The following is an 18,771-nucleotide window of genomic DNA, read 5'->3' as shown; positions in this document are numbered from 1 at the left end:
CTTATTCCTGCAATATTTTCTAGTTGCAATTGAAAAGGACAGCCTTGTGGTCCAGATGAAGGCCTGGACCAGATGAAGAAGAAAAAGAGCAGGACTATAAATCTAAAGTTTTATTGAGACAAAAAGACAGTTCAGTATGAAGTTAGAATCCAAACACTTGAGTTTTAGACAACATTTTCACAGAAACCTAAACATGCTTTGTTTTTTAAAAAAGGTTTGTACACTTCTACGTACATACCACCCCCCCCCACAAAGGATGAATGGGGGGGGGTCAGTGGCTTGTGGGGTTTTTTGAATGTCAGAGGTAAAATTGTCCTTTGGAAGAACAAAGTGTCATTAGCTTAAAAATGAAATGTGGGTAGGACTTGGGGCAAGGGAAGCAATCATAAATGCCCAAGTCTGAACAGAAGATAGTTGTTTACAGAATATTCTGAAACCTACCACTACCTTGTGCTGTAGGGGGTAGATTTCACCCCTGCTTTCCTTCCCCTTAATTAAAAGGAAGCCTAAAATGCCACATACATACAAGAGCGGGGGGGGGAGGGGGAGGCTAAAAACCCTCAGTTTCTGGTTGGTTGGAATAAAAAAATGCAGAGGTACTTAAAAAAAATTGTCACATGATTTTGGGGGCAGAGTGCCCTCACTATTCCAATTTCAGCAGTAATAATTCTGGAAGGTGGCTGTATTCATGGTTGCAATCAAATTGTTAACTTTAACACTTAGACACATAAGCTCCGGCCTCACCGGAGTCAATTCCACTTGCAGCAGGAGGCATGTATTTTGTAAGAATTGCAATTCTGGATACAGAAACCATGAATTGGCCCTCCCCAAATCAATCAGAATGCACCCTCCCTTCCCACCCCAACGATAACACAGATAATAGCAAAAAGGAAGAAAGAAAAACTACACGCATGCTAATCTGTAAAAATGCAGTTAACACTATTGGGGAGAAAGGCTGTAAATCACAGGGATGGTCTCTGAAGAACACATAGCCTCTGCCTATCCCTTGTGGCAGCCTGTTCCAACTCTATTATTTTTAGTTATTTTTGCTTCAACCCTTCCCCCCAGCTGGGAACTCACCAATTCTCTCCTCTTTCCTCACGTGTAAATGATGAGAAAGGAAGAAAGGGGACAGCATGTTGTCATACCTAGTTGTCAGGGGCATAGAAATTGTCCAGTTTCTACAGAGAGCATCTTCCACAACCTCCTCTTCACTTTCTCACTCATGTTCAAACCCACAGTTTGATGATTTAATACAAAAGTCGGCCAGAGGAAGGATGGGGACAGAAGGGGAGGCAGGTTAGTTCTTCTCATCCTTCTTGTCATCATCTTCTGATGGATAGGAGTGCCATGTCAGCCTTTCCTCATAGAACGAGATAACCACCTGTGGGCACTTGATATTCGCTTCCTTGGCAGGGACCAGATCAGCTTCGTCAGAGTTCTTCCTGTACAACCAAGAAATGGGAAATTTGGGATTGATCTCAAAGAGAAGGTATGAAGATATTCTAGTGTTAACATTTCTGCCAAATGTGTGTGCATACGGCTGAGTCTGGGGTCATGTGATCTGAAATCTTAAAACTCTGGATAATATTGAGAATTTAATGCATGGCTCTGCTATTGATGCATAACCACAACGAAGATTATTGTCCAGAAAGATAATGCAAATCTGAGGTACCTTAACACTTGGCAGTTCATAGAATCATTGGCCACAAATGTATAATGCAAAATGTATAGAATGCAGAATAGGATTTATAAGAATACATCTACCTGCCTGATCCACACAATCCTTCCTCAAGGCATGGAAGGATTGTGGGAAGGGTTGCAAGAGCTAGTTATTTCCAGTTATGACCTCAGAATGCTTGCAAGTAAAAGATAGTTGAACCCTACACAACATAGAAAGCAGATTACAAGTTTCATATAAATCACTTGCAAGGAACTAGAAAGCAGATCAAAATGCAAGAGGTCATCAAAGCGAAGAGACTGTATATTAACAGCATTCTGCAGCTAATTATCCCCCTAAACTTTTAAAAATGTTAGAGAACCAATGGTCCTACCACCTGATCTCATTACAGACACAAGCAGCTGTGTTCCCAACAATTCAACATCTGGATTCTAATCTCTGATGGAGGATGCACAAGGGAGAAAAGACAAAGGATCAGGCTTACCATTTCATCAGGAACATGAGCTCTCCACTGGAGTCTGTGGCACCAATAATCCGCTCTGGGTCATACCCTCTTGCAAAGCCTCGAGGCTTCTCAGCCTGATGAAAGAATTGGAAAGGTTTCTGATTACTGTATTGCCTTTAAAGGGTGACAGAGAAAACGGACATTGAACTTTATTTGGTGTGACGCAGAGCCAAAACAACTGCCAGAAAATGCCTTTCCAGTGACCTACTTTGGGGGAGGGGGGATATCAAAGTCAAGAGTGACATGATGTAGATGCTTTGTCCATGCATAATTATACTATGAGATTTGAACTAGTTTTAAAGTTGTTTGAGCTACTGCAATTCCTAAGAATCCCATTAATTGTACCTCTGTGGAAGTGTTAGATCTCCAGCAAGAATTCTTAGCATAGTCACAAAAATATTATCAAGCTTCTCTGGTACATGCTACCAGTTTAATCAGTTTCAAGCTCTTTATAATATGACACTGCTCTACAGTGCATATTAAACAAGGAGGTTTTAAGACAAAGCGTTTCTTATTTGGCATTGCAATTTTAAACCGCTCATTCCAAACAAAGTAAGACCACACCCATCACCTTCCAGAATCTTTCCCACTTTTAATCTACCATAACATATTTGTGTGGCACTACTGAAGCAACTGCCTTGATTGCTAGAGCAGGAACATAGCTGGCAGGGAGGGAGGGAGAAACAGACATCAGAGTATGCTAGTGAGGCAGAGAACCTGCTCTTGTTGCATTCTGGTTTCTTCCTCAGCTGAGGAAAGGTGTTGGGCTCAACCATTCCTGGAAATAATTTGCTGAGAAGTATCTTCCAGAACAAAGCTCCAGCATTGAAAGATTTCAGAGCTACATTTTTGGTAATCCCTAGCTTAATCATGTTATGTTTCCAAGGGAGGATGTGGAGAAAAGGGCTGGAGAGGAACAGTTGAAAATGGGAGGGTGTGAAGCAAAGACAGGAAAAAACTTATAAAATCAAAGAAATCAGAAATGAAGAGGAAGAGTTGTGTGCTAACAGGAAAATGCAACAATATAAAAGGGATGGAAGTGCTAAGCATTAACCAATAAATAAAGGGAGGATGAACAAACAGACAGACAAACAGACAGAGGGTAAATAATGCAAACAATGCGGAGTGGGAAAGAACTATGAACTTTTGAGAACCCATACATATATCGGAACGGTCTGGCTGTTTTTACTTAACCACACAAAACTACTATCAGAAGTCTCTTGTCTTGAAATAAAAAGGAGGGATAATGCGACTATAAAGAGTTTAGAGGCAGAATGAAAAAAGGCTGTATTCAAAAGAATGCAAGGCAAGACACAGGGCAGACTCTACAAAGAGAAATACATGAGAAAACAGAAGCCCACCACCAGCCAAGTCACCAGATCCAACTTTTTAAATGCACAGTGCTGTATGCAAGAACAACACAATGAGGACCATGACACTTGGCTTCCAGCATACTAACACAGCAAATGGAGTCTTCCCACTGTAACAGGTGCATCCCCAAAATTGAAAGAACACATAGCCACATTCTCTGATGGGGAGGTAACTTGGCTGGAGGCAGAGATTCTGGTGAGAAACACCACTAGTGGTACCAAAGACTAATGAATGTCAACCATACTCCCAAAGACACTTGCAGCTGAGGCACTACACTACAAAAAGTTATGTAGCTCACTTTAAGGAGGCAATAAATATCACTGCTGTTAGCTAATGTTTCACCCTTTCAGAAACATCAATCGGTCCTTTTTCATGTTTCTTTAACTGCAAAGCATAAAGCAACCCTCATTGAGCCACAGATGGAGAAAATCTGCCTTACCTCCTCTTTCTTTTTCTTTGGTCTGCTTTCCTCCCCCCTATCCTCTGAATCAGATTCTGCCTTGCGCTTGCTTCCCTCTGACTTGTCACTCTCATGTGCCGTTTTCTGGTGCTGCAGGAACTCCGCAATGAGGTCAGGGCAGTCAAGGTTCTCCTCTGGCTCCCACGTGTTATCTTCGCTGAAACCATACAACTATTATCAGCTGGACAGGACTGCAAAATACCAGATTTTGTAACTAGAGTTTCTTTTGCAAAATAGCCCCTTTAAGAAATTTATCTCCCTGGTTATGTGACCTGGAAATTCTTGGCACAAAATCTATAAAAATGACTTTTCTAGGAATGGGGAAGACTTAAAAACTACAGGTTTTTGCAATGATAGGCAATTTCTGCTAGAATCCTGACATGGTGGGTTGAGATTCCTGAAAAGTTTTCTGGAAATGCAAAGAAGACACCCTAAAGTTGTAAACTTGAGAATGTGACTTAGTGTGACTTAAAGCTGATGGACTGCTGTAAGGCAGAATAGGGAGTGATAAGGGCAGAGTAAGGCTACTAGATTTTCAGCTGTTATTCTTGACTGGGTTCTGACTTAATGAGATGGACCTCAGATTTGCATTATTTAGGAGAAGGAAGGAAAAAGTGTAAGTGCAGACCTGGAAGCCTTCTGCAGAAATTGCAACTTCTCTACAAGCACATCAGATTTTCAGCTTCAACACTAAACAGGCAGATAAATACTTTTAGGCATGGTTGCTTTCTCCTACACATAACCAGCAGTCTTAGATACTTTCCCCCTCAAGCACCCCTTACAGCAGAACTGAGGACTGCTTATTTGCCCAGAAGCACACAATCAGTTTGAGGCTGACCTGTACTCTGAACACATACAAGCATCCACAGACGTGAAATCATTCATTTGCTCACAAACTACAGCCAAACTGGGCCTCAAACAGAATTTTCAAGGTAGAAAGTACTTTTGGGAAGGAAAAAACCACACCTGTTTCTCAAACATGTTTTCCCTCCTGCAGGAACAGAATTAAGCCCCACACATATCTGGAAGAAGTCCAAAAGAAGATTTCAAGACCATGAATAAACCAGAAATGGGATGGGGAAACTGGGCTGGTTTTTAAGACACAGGTATTCAGCAGCCCTGGCACATCACCCTAGAGCAGGCATCCCCAAACTGCGGCCCTCCAGATGTTTTGGCCTACAACTCCCATGATCCCTAGCTAACAGGACCAGTGGTCAGCGATGATGGGAATTGTAGTCCAAAACATCTGGAGGGCTGCAGTTTGGGGATGCCTGCCCTAGAGCAAGATAAAAAAGGCCTAAAGCAGGGTTCTAAACAGCTCCTGGGTGACAAGGCAAGCAAAGCTTTGAAAACCGGAAGAGACGTTTCCCTCTCTCAAAACCAGTGCACAGAGAGATTAACCACAAGTATATGTGGAATAAGAGGCTACTGATTTTATGGGCTACTAACCTTTAAAGATTAGTTTGCAAAGCTGAAATAAAGGGAAAGCAGCCTTACTCTGAGAAGCCTTTCCACTTGAGCAGGTACTCCACTTTCCCTTTCACCACCCGCCGGTCAAGGACCTTCTCCACCACATACTCCTCCTCCTCTTCTTCTAGGACCTCCTCCACTTTCTTCTTGTTCTGCTTTTTTCCCATTGTGCTCGCCAGCTTTGCAGTTTTAAGGAGGCTGTTAACAGAGAATGCAGAAAGATAGCTTTAGAAACTGCAATTGTCAATACCAGAGATCCGTGACACTTACAATTTTTTGTCTGTATTGTCATTTTATTTTTTAATATGTAAAAAAAAAGTGTAGGAAAAATGTTCCAGAAGCTGCAAAGTGACACAAATAAAAGGGGAAAAAATTCCTTCCAGTACCAACTAAGTTTGTCAGTGGTATGAGCTTTTGTGTGCATGCACACTTCTTCAGATACTTCTTCAAATAAAAGAGATAGTTAAATGTTGAATCCCATCAATATCAATGGGACCCACATAAACCCAAACCTTGCTGTACAACATCTATCCACATATACTGATTATTAAAAAGTAGATGCAGCACCTCATGGTGAACACTTCCCTATGACAGCTAATCAGGTTCTGACTTTTTCTGCAACAGGACACACATGGCTACTTTCCTGGAATTTATGTTAAGACTTTCCCCTTGCCTCAAGATGCAATTGCATAAAAACTTAACTACCGGTAATGCTTTCCCCAACTCTAGGTATTTAAAAATATGGCATACGAATCACAACTGTGCACATTTGCTCAACATGTTCCATCTGCCAAACCTACGATTTGTTTGTTGCCCAAGCAACTTGTGACAGTCTTAATCTATACTGAACACTTGGACCAACTGTAGGAAGCTCTGTAAAACTAACATTTTTCTTCCAAAAGGAGCAGGCTCTGCAGGAGACAGAATCACTGTGTCTCTGCAGAACTTTGAAGTTCTTCAGGCCTGGCCTTTCTGCTTGCAGCAGGAAAAATTCCCACCATATCCTCCCTCCACCACTTTCAGAAACAACAGGACTGTGTTTGTGACTACACAGCAAGCACGGCAGTGCTGGGAAGAGAAGGCATCCATGAGTGGTGGAGGCACCACAAGGGTACCCAGCAAGCATAGAAGATTAAACAGCTTGCTTTTTCTGGAAATGAAAAGTTATAGTCTACTGGAAAAAGAAAGCTACGCTGGGCTCCTGCAGGCAAAGCATCTCTCAGCAGGAGGATGCACTTGTCTCAGTCGGGGTCTGATAAAACATAGGCAAAAGGGGCCGTCAAGCACAGCTAGGTTTTAGAGGAAATGGGTCTCGTTTGCAGTGAAGGATGGTTGGCTAGGGAAAGAGACCCACAAACAGCAGCTGAATTGGGGGGGGGGGGAAGAGAGATTTTTAGAGAACACAATTTCACAAAGTTTAAACTAGTCCTGTCTCCCTCCCTCACAAATGCTGGAATCTTGGCACACTCGTGAAGTCACTGCTTCCATAATTCTTTTAAGGAAGAAAACCATATTAAAACTAGTTTAAAACCAGTTTACATTGTATAGACATTTTCCTCTTTCCAACCAGGAGGGGAATAACATGCGATCTGCACTGCTTGGTGTTAGTCCTATATAGTGCCAAAGCTCAGAATTTCTGGAAGTGTATCTCAGGAACAGTAAAGTAGTTGGGAAGAAACATCATTTTTTTACTCTGAGGTATGGAGGGGAGTAGCTGGGCATCTTCATGCACAAGGAATTTTATTCTTAACCAGCATGACCTGGAAGCATTGGGACTTCATATTCCTCATGGGCTTCAATACAATTATCAAGTGTTTTAGTGAGATCTCTATGGGCTTCTCACGACGTTTCAAAGGTGCCTGTGGTCTATAAAACAGACTCCATCTTGCATACCCCATGACTAAGAAATTGAAAGTACTGTATATTCCTGCGTATAAGACTACTTTTTAACGCAGGAAAATTTTCTCAAAAGTCGGGGGTAGTCTTATACGCCGGGTCGTATTTCTTATACAGCGAGTATATCCTAAACTCTATATTTTAATTGGAAAAGTTGGGGGTCGTCTTATATGCCCAGTCGTCTTATACGCCAGAATATACGGTAGGCTATATAGATTTAATCAGGCTCCATTTGAATTACTTTGACCTGCTTTGGTATCCACACCAATGCCTACATACATGCACAAAGTTGTTCTATAAATGAACAGGGCAAATAGAGCTGGATGTGGAGTTTTAGAGAACCTCTCTCTCTCTCTCTCACACACACACACACACACTTTGCCTTTTGTAAATAAAATATCGTACTAGGATTGAGACAAAAATGAAGAAACTTCTTGAGCTTTTTTGGGGGGGGGAATATTTGGGAGCTATTTTTAAGGTAAATTGCAAAAAACAACTCAGCCAACATAGGTTGCCATACGTCCAAATTTTCCCAGACATTTCATGTTGTGTTTCTTGGCTTCCCACTGTCTTGGCAACCCTACCCAATACAACACAACTCAGATTCCAGAACCTTTTAACTTTGGTTCCTTTATTATGAGGAGAAAAGGGGTTCAACTGAACTTAAATTTTCGTTCAGTTAAGTCCTCAGAATTTCCATCACCTTTGATCTGAAGTGGTGTCGCTCCTTCTACAGGCCCCTTGAGCCAAACTCAAAGTGGATTGTCTTGAGAGACAAAGGAGTGTGCCTCCAGCAAAGTCAAACCGCTGCATTGGCGGCACAAGCCTAGACAGTGTGTATGGAGATCCTGGGCTGCCCAAATGACAAGACCCCACCCCATGGCCTCGCTGATGTGCTCCCAAACGAAAGCAGAGCAATACATTTGGCACCAGGTTGGCTGCAGAAGTTGCCGAAAGGAGACATACAAGATGCCATTCAACTGTCTTAGGGACTCTACTCTGAATTTGTGTAGGGATTACTCCTTAGCCGTTTCTTCTCCCGAAGATATCCCACAAGGCACTGGAGGTGTAGGATTAGAGTTTTCCTAGATGGCTAACTTCCTAGGTTGACAAACCTCCAAAGCATGAGACAGCGGCCACACCCCAGGAAATGGCTTTGACTGGCTGGCTAAACCAGGTGAGGGTAGCCTATGTGGCCGCTGTTTCATGCTGACAGCTTCTAGGAGCTGCAGTGGAGAGCTGAGTGCAGGTAGGGACCCAAAGCTGGACAAAGTACCCTAGTAGGAGCACAACATGTCATTCACCATAGGTACGCCTCCCCTAACATCCCAAACCAAAGCTACCTCTGCATGAATAGGCGTTATCATCAGTGTGCTTTGTAAACTTTCAGCTGGAGGGCTGCTTTCCCTTCCAGGTAATCTTCCAGGGACCTCATGCCAATGGTGGGTGAAGCCAGTTGGAAAAGTTGGCAGAACTATTGATTCAAATTTTGCCTTTACCTATACAGTACACTACTGGTAGTTCCTACATACACTCCTCTCTGTTCTCCAGTCAGCCCTGCAAACACATTTGAGAAGGGTATGAATCAAGTAGCAAGTGAAAAATGCAACCCAGGAGGCCTGAAATTTATATGCTTCTGAAACTCATCTACGTATAGCCCCACTGCTTCTACACTAATCACTTTTCTACCTTCAAATGGCTTTTCCAGTATTTTCCATTAAAAAACCCTTTCTAGCATTGCAGCTATAAACATCCCAATGCATCCTCCTAGGTGCTGTTCCCATGTTGTTTGATGGGGTAGTACAATTAGTCTGACTGGGCAAACTGCAGATGAAGTAGTTACTAGATATTTAATAATAAAACACCCAAATGGACCAATGCATGACACCTGTGGTGGCTTGCTGGCCACCAGTATCAAGCTGTAAAATAAATGAACTATTGTGATGTATGATGAACGAAAAATAACTTCATTTAGTTTGTTCTTCATAAAGAAAAGCAGCCTTGCGTAAGAGGACCAGACACTCAGTTTGAAGAGATCATGTTTACCTTAAGCAAGGGAAGTGGGGAAATTCTGATATAGCTGGCTATCAAAAATTATACTTTTCAGTCAAGGGAAATGTCTAGAGCAGGGAGGTTCCAACACATGGCCCTTGAGGCCTTTTTTTGATGGCTCTCAGCAACATTTGATCCCCCCCCCACAGCCCATGAGCTGCCTTCCCAAAACCTAGGTGCTGGGCTTTGGAAAGGAGGCATGAGGGCTCTTGGACACTGCCAGAGACTCGCTTATCTGACTTTGGGAAGGCAGCATGATGGCTGGGGCAGGGGCATCAATTTTGAGCCTTGCTTCCCCACCCCATGTGACTAGGCAGTGTGCAGCCCAGGGTTCTATGTTGAAGTACTCTTGCGGTCCACTTGGTATGAGAAGTTAGACAACCCTCATCTACAGCGTTTAATCCTCCACTTTGTGGTTGTGATACAATGTTTTATAAGGTTTTGATATTTGTATTTTAGTTTTATATTTTATTGTTCACTGTAAGCCACTTTAGGAATATGAATTAGTATTGAAAGAAAGAAGTACTTACTATCAGCATTTGCAAAATAAGTGAGAACTGAGCAAGGCTTTATATACTGCTTGTCTCTTAATACCAGTTGCTGGCAAACAGCCACAGGAGAGGGCTATTGCGCTCATGTTGTGTTTCTTGGCTTCCCACATATATTGAGTTAAGCTACTTAACTGTGGGAAAAGGGAACTGGGCTAGATAGGCTTTAGGCTGACCTCACAGGGCCGTTATTCTTTTAATTACTACCCATGACAACTTATTAAAAGGTCATTGGTTCTACATGCTTATGTGTCTTCAACATACGTCAGGGTGGCATAAGGAATAAAGTGCTGGACCTGGGACTAGGGAAATCTAAGTTCATTTCTACACAGTCATAAGTCTCACAATGTGATCTTAAGCTAGTTAGTACCCCTCAGTCTAACCTACCAACAGGGAAGATAAAAATGGGGCTAACCCTGAGCTCCTTGGAAGAAACACGGGGCATAAATGTAATAAATAGATGCATCTCTCTCATCAAATGCAACACTATTTGCCAATGTGAGCCATCATACAATACTGTTGCCTGGATACATTCAAAATAGCACCCCATTATGAGGTTCTTTCACTCTAACAAACAGATCCACATTGACTCAAATTCACATATCACAAGTTTCCTAGATATTTCCCTGAAGTACACCCCAGTTCTTTTTATCTTCTAAATATTAAACCTGTTCACCCACACGACTTGGTTACCTATTAGCGCTCTTCAAACCAACAGTGATCATTTTGGCTGTTTTCCAAGTGAATTAACACCCTCACCACTACATAGGAGACTGCCTAGCTGTATGGTCCCACACTCTTAACCCATTTACCTTCCTCCAATACTACACTTTGATTACGCTAGTTTGGAGGTGCAAATTTATAAAAACCCTTACCTACCTTCCTTAAAATTTTAATTTCACCCTTCCTACCCACATTACTCGCTACACAATCTGTATGCAATCCATTTTTGTTCCCCCCTCATTTTAGCCACATAACCAGCTACATTCCAATACAGACTCTCACAGTACTCTCACAAGCTACCTCAGTTTTCTTTGTGTGCACCTCAGAAATAATGGTATCTGTACAAACTGCTGGATTGCAGCCCAGAAATTTTAGAAGCCATTGCTTTCTACAGGTCTCTCTGAAACTAGCACCATCCCAACACTGAACTTTACTATGCAATACTCTGAAACACTTTTGTCTCCTTCACAGGAAAGCCTCAATCCCAACACACCAGTCAATGTTCTTGTTACATTAAAGGAGTGTCCAATTTCACAAGCACTACCTCCCTGGACAGATGATCCCCTTACTTGGAAAAAGTCGCTACCGCTTTACTTTCATAGTTAGTTTCTTGAAGAATTATTCTCCCCAATATCCTACCATTTCATTTCCCCTTATAAATTTTCTAACAGTCCTCTTAACTAACCATCTCAGCTCCACATAAGCCCACCCCTATTATCCCTTTTCTGCATATTTCCTCCCACTTTCGGGGAGGGGGGGGACCTATTTGGCTTACATACCCACTTCCTCACCACCCACTGCACTCACTTCTTTCTACATCCATCCCCCCCCCCACCTTAGGATTTTTTACATCATCTTCCACACATCACACCCTTCGTCATCTTTGGAGCAGCTTCCTCGAACACCTATTAAAAATGCGCGCGCGCGCGCACACACACAGGCTCCCTCCACCGGCCCGTTTATTTGGGCATCCCTATTTATGATACCGCTACAGCTTATTTTAGGAAACCGTTCTCCACCTTCCTGCACGCGTTCATTAACGCCCCCTCCCCCCCTTACTTACTACCAACGCCTTCTCGATTTCCCCGTTCCCACGTGAAACCCCAGCAAATGCCGCACCTTATGTACACGGGGGTTCATTTTGTGGGTCCCCCCTCCCATAACACCCCATCTGCTCTGCCCACTCCACGTTTGCCCCTTTGAAATAGCTCCCCCATACATTATGCGCTTCTTTTAGAGAATCCCTCCCCCCCCATAGACACCCCACTTTTCGGACTCCACATCCACAGGCGCCCTTAGGAAGAGCCATAGCCGACTCCACTCCGAACTCACGTATTTCGCCTTCCTCCTCATAAAGCACTGTGTCTATTTCCCCTCTGCCCAGAAAAGGGCCCCCCACCCCGCATATTTTTAAATACTGGACCTCTCTTCCCAAGAGGAGCCCCCGCTCACCCAGAAATATCCCCCCTCCCTCAGCACCCCCCAACATGGCCGTCCAGCCCGCGCGCGCGATGTTTGCCCCCTGCGCGCGCTTCCCGTTTTACCTTCTTCAGCCCCGCCAAGAACGCACGAGGGGAAATAAAAACAAACGGGCGGGAGAGAAAAGGACGGCGCGAGCGGCGCACGGAGCGAGCCGGTCTCGTTTCAAAGCAGAACAGAGCGACGGTTGGACAACAGGCCTCCCGCGTTCGCTCCACCTCCGCCAAACAAAAGAGCGCTGCAACCCCTTCGGCCCGCCGAGACGCACTGCGCATGCTCCGGGTTCTCCTCCTACGCCCCTCTTTCTAATTCCCTCCAAGACCTCCTCTCGCCCACGGCATTTTGGGACCGGATGTTGTCTTTTTCCTTCCTCTACCCGTAAACTTGTACGAAATAGACTCGCGTGCGCCTCTTACTTGCGAGTCTCTTCGCGGGTAGCCATTGAGAGCGCCGCACCGCCGCGATGGACAGCAAAGCAGCCTGCACAGACACACGCACACACACGCACACACACGCACACACACACACACACGCCGCGAAAACAAAACCTTCCTCTTTTCTAATCGTGGTTTTTGAAAGGTTCCAAGCAGAATCCTATACGCGCCTTCTACTCAGAAGTTAGTTCCACTGAGTTCAATGAGGCTTACTCTCAAGAAAGTGGTTAGAGAATTGCAGCTTTAACAAGCGCAGCTTAGTTGCATGCAAGTCAATGAAAAACAAAGCTTGTGTTACAACTGAGGGCAGGATTTGGCTTTGCAAGGTAAGCCACCCCCATTCCGCAGTATGTGAAGCATTGACACAGGGCAGGTTTCCAAGGATGCGGAGGATGCGGACCATTTGGATCCCTTCCAATCAGGATTCAGGCCTCACCATGTGACCGAAACTGCCTTGGTTGCGCTGGTCGATGATCTCCAGCGAGCTAGGGACAAAGGTGAGAGCTGTTTCCTAGTTCTGCTGGATCTCTCAACAGCCTTTGACACCATTGACCATAACATCCTTCTGAACCAGGGGTCACCAAACTTTTTCAGCAGGGGGCCAGTCCACTGTCTCTCAGACCTTGTGGAGGGCCGGACTATATTTTGGGGAAAAAATGAACGAATTCCTATGCCCCACAAATAACCTAGAGTTGCATTTAAAATAAAAGGACACATTCCACTCATGTAAAAACACCAGGCAGGCCCCACAATCAACCCAGAGATGCATTTTAAATAAAAGGACACTTTCTACTCATGTAAAAACATGCTGATTCCCGGACTGTCCGCAGGCCGGATTGAAAAGGTGATTGGACCGCATCCGGCCCCCGGGCCTTAGTTTGGGGACCCCTGTTCTGGACTGTCTAGAGGTGCTGGGAGCTGGGGGCACTGTTATACAGTGGTTCTACTCCTTTCTCCAGGCCATGTCCAGAAAGTGGTGTTGGGGGATGAGTGTTCAGACCCCTGGGCACTCACTTGTGGGGTGCTTCAGGGTTCCGTTCTCTTCCCCACGCTTTTTAATATCTATATGAAGCAGCTGGGAGAGATCAGGGGGTTTGGGCTGGGTGTTCATCAGTATGCAGATGATACCCAGCTCTACCTCTCTTTTAAATCAGAACCAGTGAAGGCAGTGAATGTCCTGTGCGAGTGCCTGGAGGCGGTTGAAGGATGGATGGTGGCTAACGGATTGAGGTTGAATCCTGACAAGACAGAAGTACTGTTTTGTGGGGGCAGGGGGCGGGTGGGTGTTGGGGACTCCCTGGTCCTGAATGGGGTAACTGTGCCCCTGAAGGACCAGGTGCGCAGCCTGGGAGTCATTTTGGACTCGTAGCTGCCCATGGAGGCACAGGTTAATTCTGTGTCCAGGGCGGCTGTCTACCAGCTGAGACCCTACCTGCCCCGCAGAGTGTCTCGCCAGAGTGGTGCATGCTCTGGTCATCTCCCGCTTGGATTACTGCAATGCGCTCTACCTGGGGCTACCTTTGAAGGTGACCTGGAAACTGCAATTAATCCAGAACGCGGCAGCTAAACTGGTGACTGGGAATGGCTACCAAGACCACATACCGGTAACACTGTTCCTGAGAGATCTACATTGGCTCCCAGTATGTTTCCGAGCACAATTCAAAGTGTTGGTGTTGAACTTTAAAGCCCTAAACGGCCTCGGTCCTGTATACCTGAAGGAGCATCTCTACCCCCATCATTCAGCCCGGACACTGAGATCTAGCGCCGAGGGCCTTCTGGCGGTTTCCTCATTGCGAGAAGTGAGGTTATAGGGAACCAGAGGGCCTTCTCGGTAGTGGCACCCGCCCTGTGGAAGGCCCTTCCAAGAGTCGTCAAGGAAATAAGCAGCTACCCTATTTTTAAAAGACACCTGATTGCAGCCCTGTTTAGGGAAGTTTTTAATATTTAATGCTGTATTGTTTTAATACTCAATTGCGAGGCGCCCAGAGTGGCTGGGGGGACTCAGCCAGATGGGCGGGGTACAAATAATAAATTATTATTATTATTATTATTATTATTATTATGCCTGAAAAGTTTAAAGAACAGTTCTTCACATGAAATATCAGAAAAGCCCTACTTTTTGTCACCGTGGCTGCTGCCTTATTGGTGAACACATTGGTATTCAATCACAGCAGCGCAAAAATCCTGGGTTTCTCCATTGCTTCCAATGAATAGGCACGGAGAGGGGCATGGTAAAGGAACCCAGAAGTTTCGTTTTCAGACTTCCTACACTGTCCGAAGACTTTCCCATCGCCACCTATCTGACTCGACATTAACTTTATTTCAGTCTAACACCACTACAGACCTGTAGCACTTAGCACCCAAGAATGGGCACTCGCAAACGGGAGGTTGTCTGCTGTGCCTCCTGGGAGCTGTAGTCTCATGGCACACAATACCCAGGAACATAGTGGATTAGGATTACAATACTCAGTACTGTACATCCCAAATAATAGGAAGGAGCTATTTTTAACTCAACATGAATGTGACCAGAAGAAAATTTGATTCCCATGCCCAGGGGAGCTTTGCAGGATCAATTTCCTTCGGGAAGACAGCACTAAAGACTTGTGTTTTTCTCTATTTACTGATTAAAATATACAGGTTGAACAGGTGGGAAGCAAGTAGGAACATAAGCAGTCAACCCTAGCGGTAAAAACAGCAGCTTCAGAATCAACAGCAGCCCCCAAGACAAAGCATCTTCTGATCCGGCTTTAAGAAGCTCTCTGCTGGATCAGACCTGACCAAAGGCCTATAAAATCCAGTATCTTGTTTCTCAGCGCCACCAAACATTGTCTCCTGGCTTTAGGTACTTTCCAGGTTGACTTTTAGATCAAAAACAAACAAATTAACATGTTAGGCCACTGACGAAAAGCAACACCTGCTGTTAAACCATCAACTTGAAGGCTATATAGAACTTAGGATATACTGTATCTTCATTTGTACAACAGAATAGGATGGTCCATAACGATATATTCTGACTTCCCCCCACAATCCTTTTTAGAAATTTCAATTATTTTTCTCAAGAAAAGAGTTTGAGTGGCTTACAATAAATGATGCATCAGGGACAGAATCTTAGCACATATTAAATAGTGATGAATGGAGGCTTGAAATTCTTAATGTTTCTGCATTTGGGGGAATTAAAAGTTGTGTGACAAATGAAAATGTGCAATCTTAGTCTTTCAAAAAGCCTTTGTATTTAGGCCACATGGAAGTTACATCTGAAGCCACCTGTACCACTGACAGCGCGATCCTATCTATACATAATAGCTCAGTCTTGTGGAGATCATTCCAAGGATTGCAGCCACAAAAGGAAATTTACATCTGTTTTCACCCCAAGAAACAAACTTATGTACTATTGAGCTGATTTATGATTTATGATTGATTATGTATTCTTCTTTTATCATTGGATTTTTGTTTTTTTTTGTATCTTTAATGTATTTTTCGTTTTCTGTGTGCTTGATTTTGGATTTTGTAATTTCTTGAAACTATTCGAATAAAGATCTATTTTAAATTTTTAAAAAAAGAAAAAAGAAACAAACTCGGAAAGGGACTGTGGAAATAGAAGTAGGTTAGAGTCACAGGGTGCATTAGCTAAGAACTGGAAGACTCAGGAATTACCAACAGTGGAAGATTGGCAAATGAAGATGATGGAATACATGGAACGGGCTGAAATGACCGGGAGAATCCGCGACCGGTGAGAAGAAGTGATAGAAAAAGAATGGAAAGAAGTTAAAATTTATTTGAAAAAATATGGTAAAATTGTATATTAAGATTAGATTTAGAAGTGTATAGAAACTGTGGACTGAGGAAAAAGGAGAGATAAATAGAGGTATGAGAGATTGAAATTGTATGAATTTTTTAATAATTAAATTGGAAATTGCTAAAGATGAAGAAGAAATGAATCGCAGTTGGAGGGAACTCGAGGAATGTTACAATGTTAAAAGAAAAAGATTGTTTATTTGGATCTTTTGTGTTTTTCTTTGTATTGCTATGTTTTTTGTGTTTATTATGTTTTATTGTGCTGTTTGTTTTGGTTGTTTTTTACTCTAAAATTAATAAAAAATATTTTTTTAAAAAAATAGAGTCACAGGGTGCAAGGGACATTTTAGCCCCTATCCTGAAGGCAGTCCCTATTGCAACCCGAGTCTATGTGGATGACTGCTATTCATTCTTAGTGGGGAAAGTACAGTACTGAACTTGAGGACATGCCTTCAGTGAAGGCAACCTGCCTTCCATTCATGACACTGGGTGACTCAGCTCTTGGTGACAGAAATGTAACAGAGGGGTGTGTTGAATCTCCCATCATAGCAACAGGCACCATCTTAATACAGAATAAATCTGGGGACATTATTTGGTTCTGTGAAATGTGTCCTTTCACTTGGAATGTGTTTAAAGTAACTTAGTGGTAATCTATACCTTCAGGGAGGAAATTGTCGTGTTTGGGACTTTGCCACTTCAGAATATACACGTGTGCTAGAGGGAATTGAAAAGTTTGAACGCTTCCCTAGGAAGTGTTAGAATCACAGGGAAAAGAATTCCAACCTAGCCTTCCCCCTGCCTAATGGATCCAGTCTCTTCCTCCGCACACACTGTGTCTATTCATGTGATGCATGAATTCTAATAGGCCGACCATATGGATGTTTATTCAGAAGCAATTCGAACTATGTAAGCACAAAAGATTGCAGCATAACTGCACCACCTTAATTATGTTTAAGGCTGCATTCCCATACAGCTGGGAGGAAGGCCCACTGAACCCAGTAGGACTTACTTCTGAGTAGACATACTGGGACGCAGGTGGTAACGGGGTGAGCTCCCGTTGCTTGGTCCCTGCTCCTGCCAACCTAGCAGTTCGAAAGCACGTCAAAGTGCAAGTAGATAAATGGGTACCGCTCTGGCGGGAAGGTAAACAGCGTTTCCATGCGCTGCTCTGGTTTGCCAGAAGTGGCTTAGTCATGCTGGCCACATGACTTGGAAGCTGTACACCAGCTCCCTCAGCCAATAAAGCGAGATGAGCGCCGCAACCCCAGAGTTGGTCACGACTGGACCTAATGGTTAGGGGTCCCTTTACCTTTACCTAGACATACATAGGATTGTGTTGTAAAAGTCAGTTAAATGGAAATTGAGGGCTGTATCCAATGGTAATCCTACTCAGAGTAGACCTGATTAACCTCAAGTCATTAATTTCAATGGGTCTACTCTAAATAGAACTTCAAGACAACCCTCACTCCGGAATCCTATGTGCTAAATAATTCAGCGGGACTTACTTTCGAGTAAGCATGCTTAGTCAGCATCTTAAAGCTAGACAGCATCTTAAACCTAGAGAGCATCTTAAAAAGCAGAGACATCACCTTGCCGACAAAGGTCTGTATAGTTAAAGCTATGGTTTTCCCAGTAGTGATGTATGGAAGTGAGAGCTGGACCATAAAGAAGGCTGATCACCGAAGAATTTATGCTTTTGAATTATGGTGCTGGAGGAGACTCTTGAGAGTCCCATGGACTGCAAGAAGATCAAACCTATCCATTCTGAAAGAAATCAGCCATGAGTGCTCACTGGAAGGACAGATCGTGAAGCTGAGGCTCCAATACTTTGGCCACCTCATGAGAAGAGAAGAATCCTTGGAAAAGACCCTGATGTTGGGAAAGATTGAGGGCACTAGGAGAAGGGGACGACAGAGGACGAGATGGTTGGACAGTGTTATCGAAGCTACGAACATGAGTTTGACCAAACTGCGGGAGGCAGTGCAAGACAGGAGTGCCTGGCGTGCTATGGTCCATGGGGTCACGAAGAGTCGGACACGACTAAACGACTAAACAACAACAAGCATGCTTAAGATAGTGCTATACATTAAGGTACCGATCAGAACATGCAGTTACATTTGTTTGGGATGAATTAATCCGGAGGAAACGTTTGCATTTATACAGGTTGCAAGTTGCAAATCACAGTCTTTAAGCAGAATGCACAGCTGAAATATCGTCCTTTCGGGCTATTAATGCTTGCTGCTGTTCGAAACTACATTTCCCACAAGCCAGCACGGCTCACGTCGCCGAGAAAAAATGAGGTCACGTGGGAAAAAAACCCCACCCCTCTTTTAAAGCAGAAGCGATCGGGCTCGGAC

General features: G+C 43.8%; 1 protein-coding gene across 1 annotated transcript; it reads right to left on the bottom strand.

Annotated features, from left to right (window-relative positions):
- Positions 1-95: 95 nt before the first annotated feature.
- CBX1 (chromobox 1) lies at positions 96-12,617 on the bottom strand. The gene is made up of 5 exons (XM_035134335.3): positions 12,251-12,617; positions 5,515-5,685; positions 3,997-4,174; positions 2,166-2,260; positions 96-1,445 (listed from the first exon to the last, which is right to left on the bottom strand). Exons 2-5 carry the CDS (start codon positions 5,652-5,654, stop codon positions 1,301-1,303), a joined length of 558 nt encoding a protein of 185 aa, XP_034990226.1. The 5' UTR covers positions 5,655-5,685; positions 12,251-12,617; the 3' UTR covers positions 96-1,300.
- Between the last annotated feature and the right edge of the window lie 6,154 nt (positions 12,618-18,771).

Source organism: Zootoca vivipara, chromosome 12 (genome assembly GCF_965207765.1).
Source record: "Zootoca vivipara chromosome 12, rZooViv2.hap1.1, whole genome shotgun sequence".
NCBI classification, from domain to species: domain Eukaryota; kingdom Metazoa; phylum Chordata; class Lepidosauria; order Squamata; family Lacertidae; genus Zootoca; species Zootoca vivipara.
This window is presented reverse-complemented; position numbering and strand designations above follow the sequence as displayed.

Bases quoted from the DNA above. Each gene is read 5' to 3' on its own strand.
- CBX1 (XM_035134335.3), bottom strand. From the start codon at position 5,654: ATGGGAAAAAAGCAGAACAAGAAGAAAGTGGAGGAGGTCCTAGAAGAA. The intron at 4,175-5,514 runs GTAAGGCTGCTT...GTATGGTTTCAG, and splicing joins AAGTGGAAAGGCTTCTCAGA to CGAAGATAACACGTGGGAGC. The intron at 2,261-3,996 runs GTAAGGCAGATT...TTCTTTCATCAG, and splicing joins CAAAGAAAAAGAAAGAGGAG to GCTGAGAAGCCTCGAGGCTT.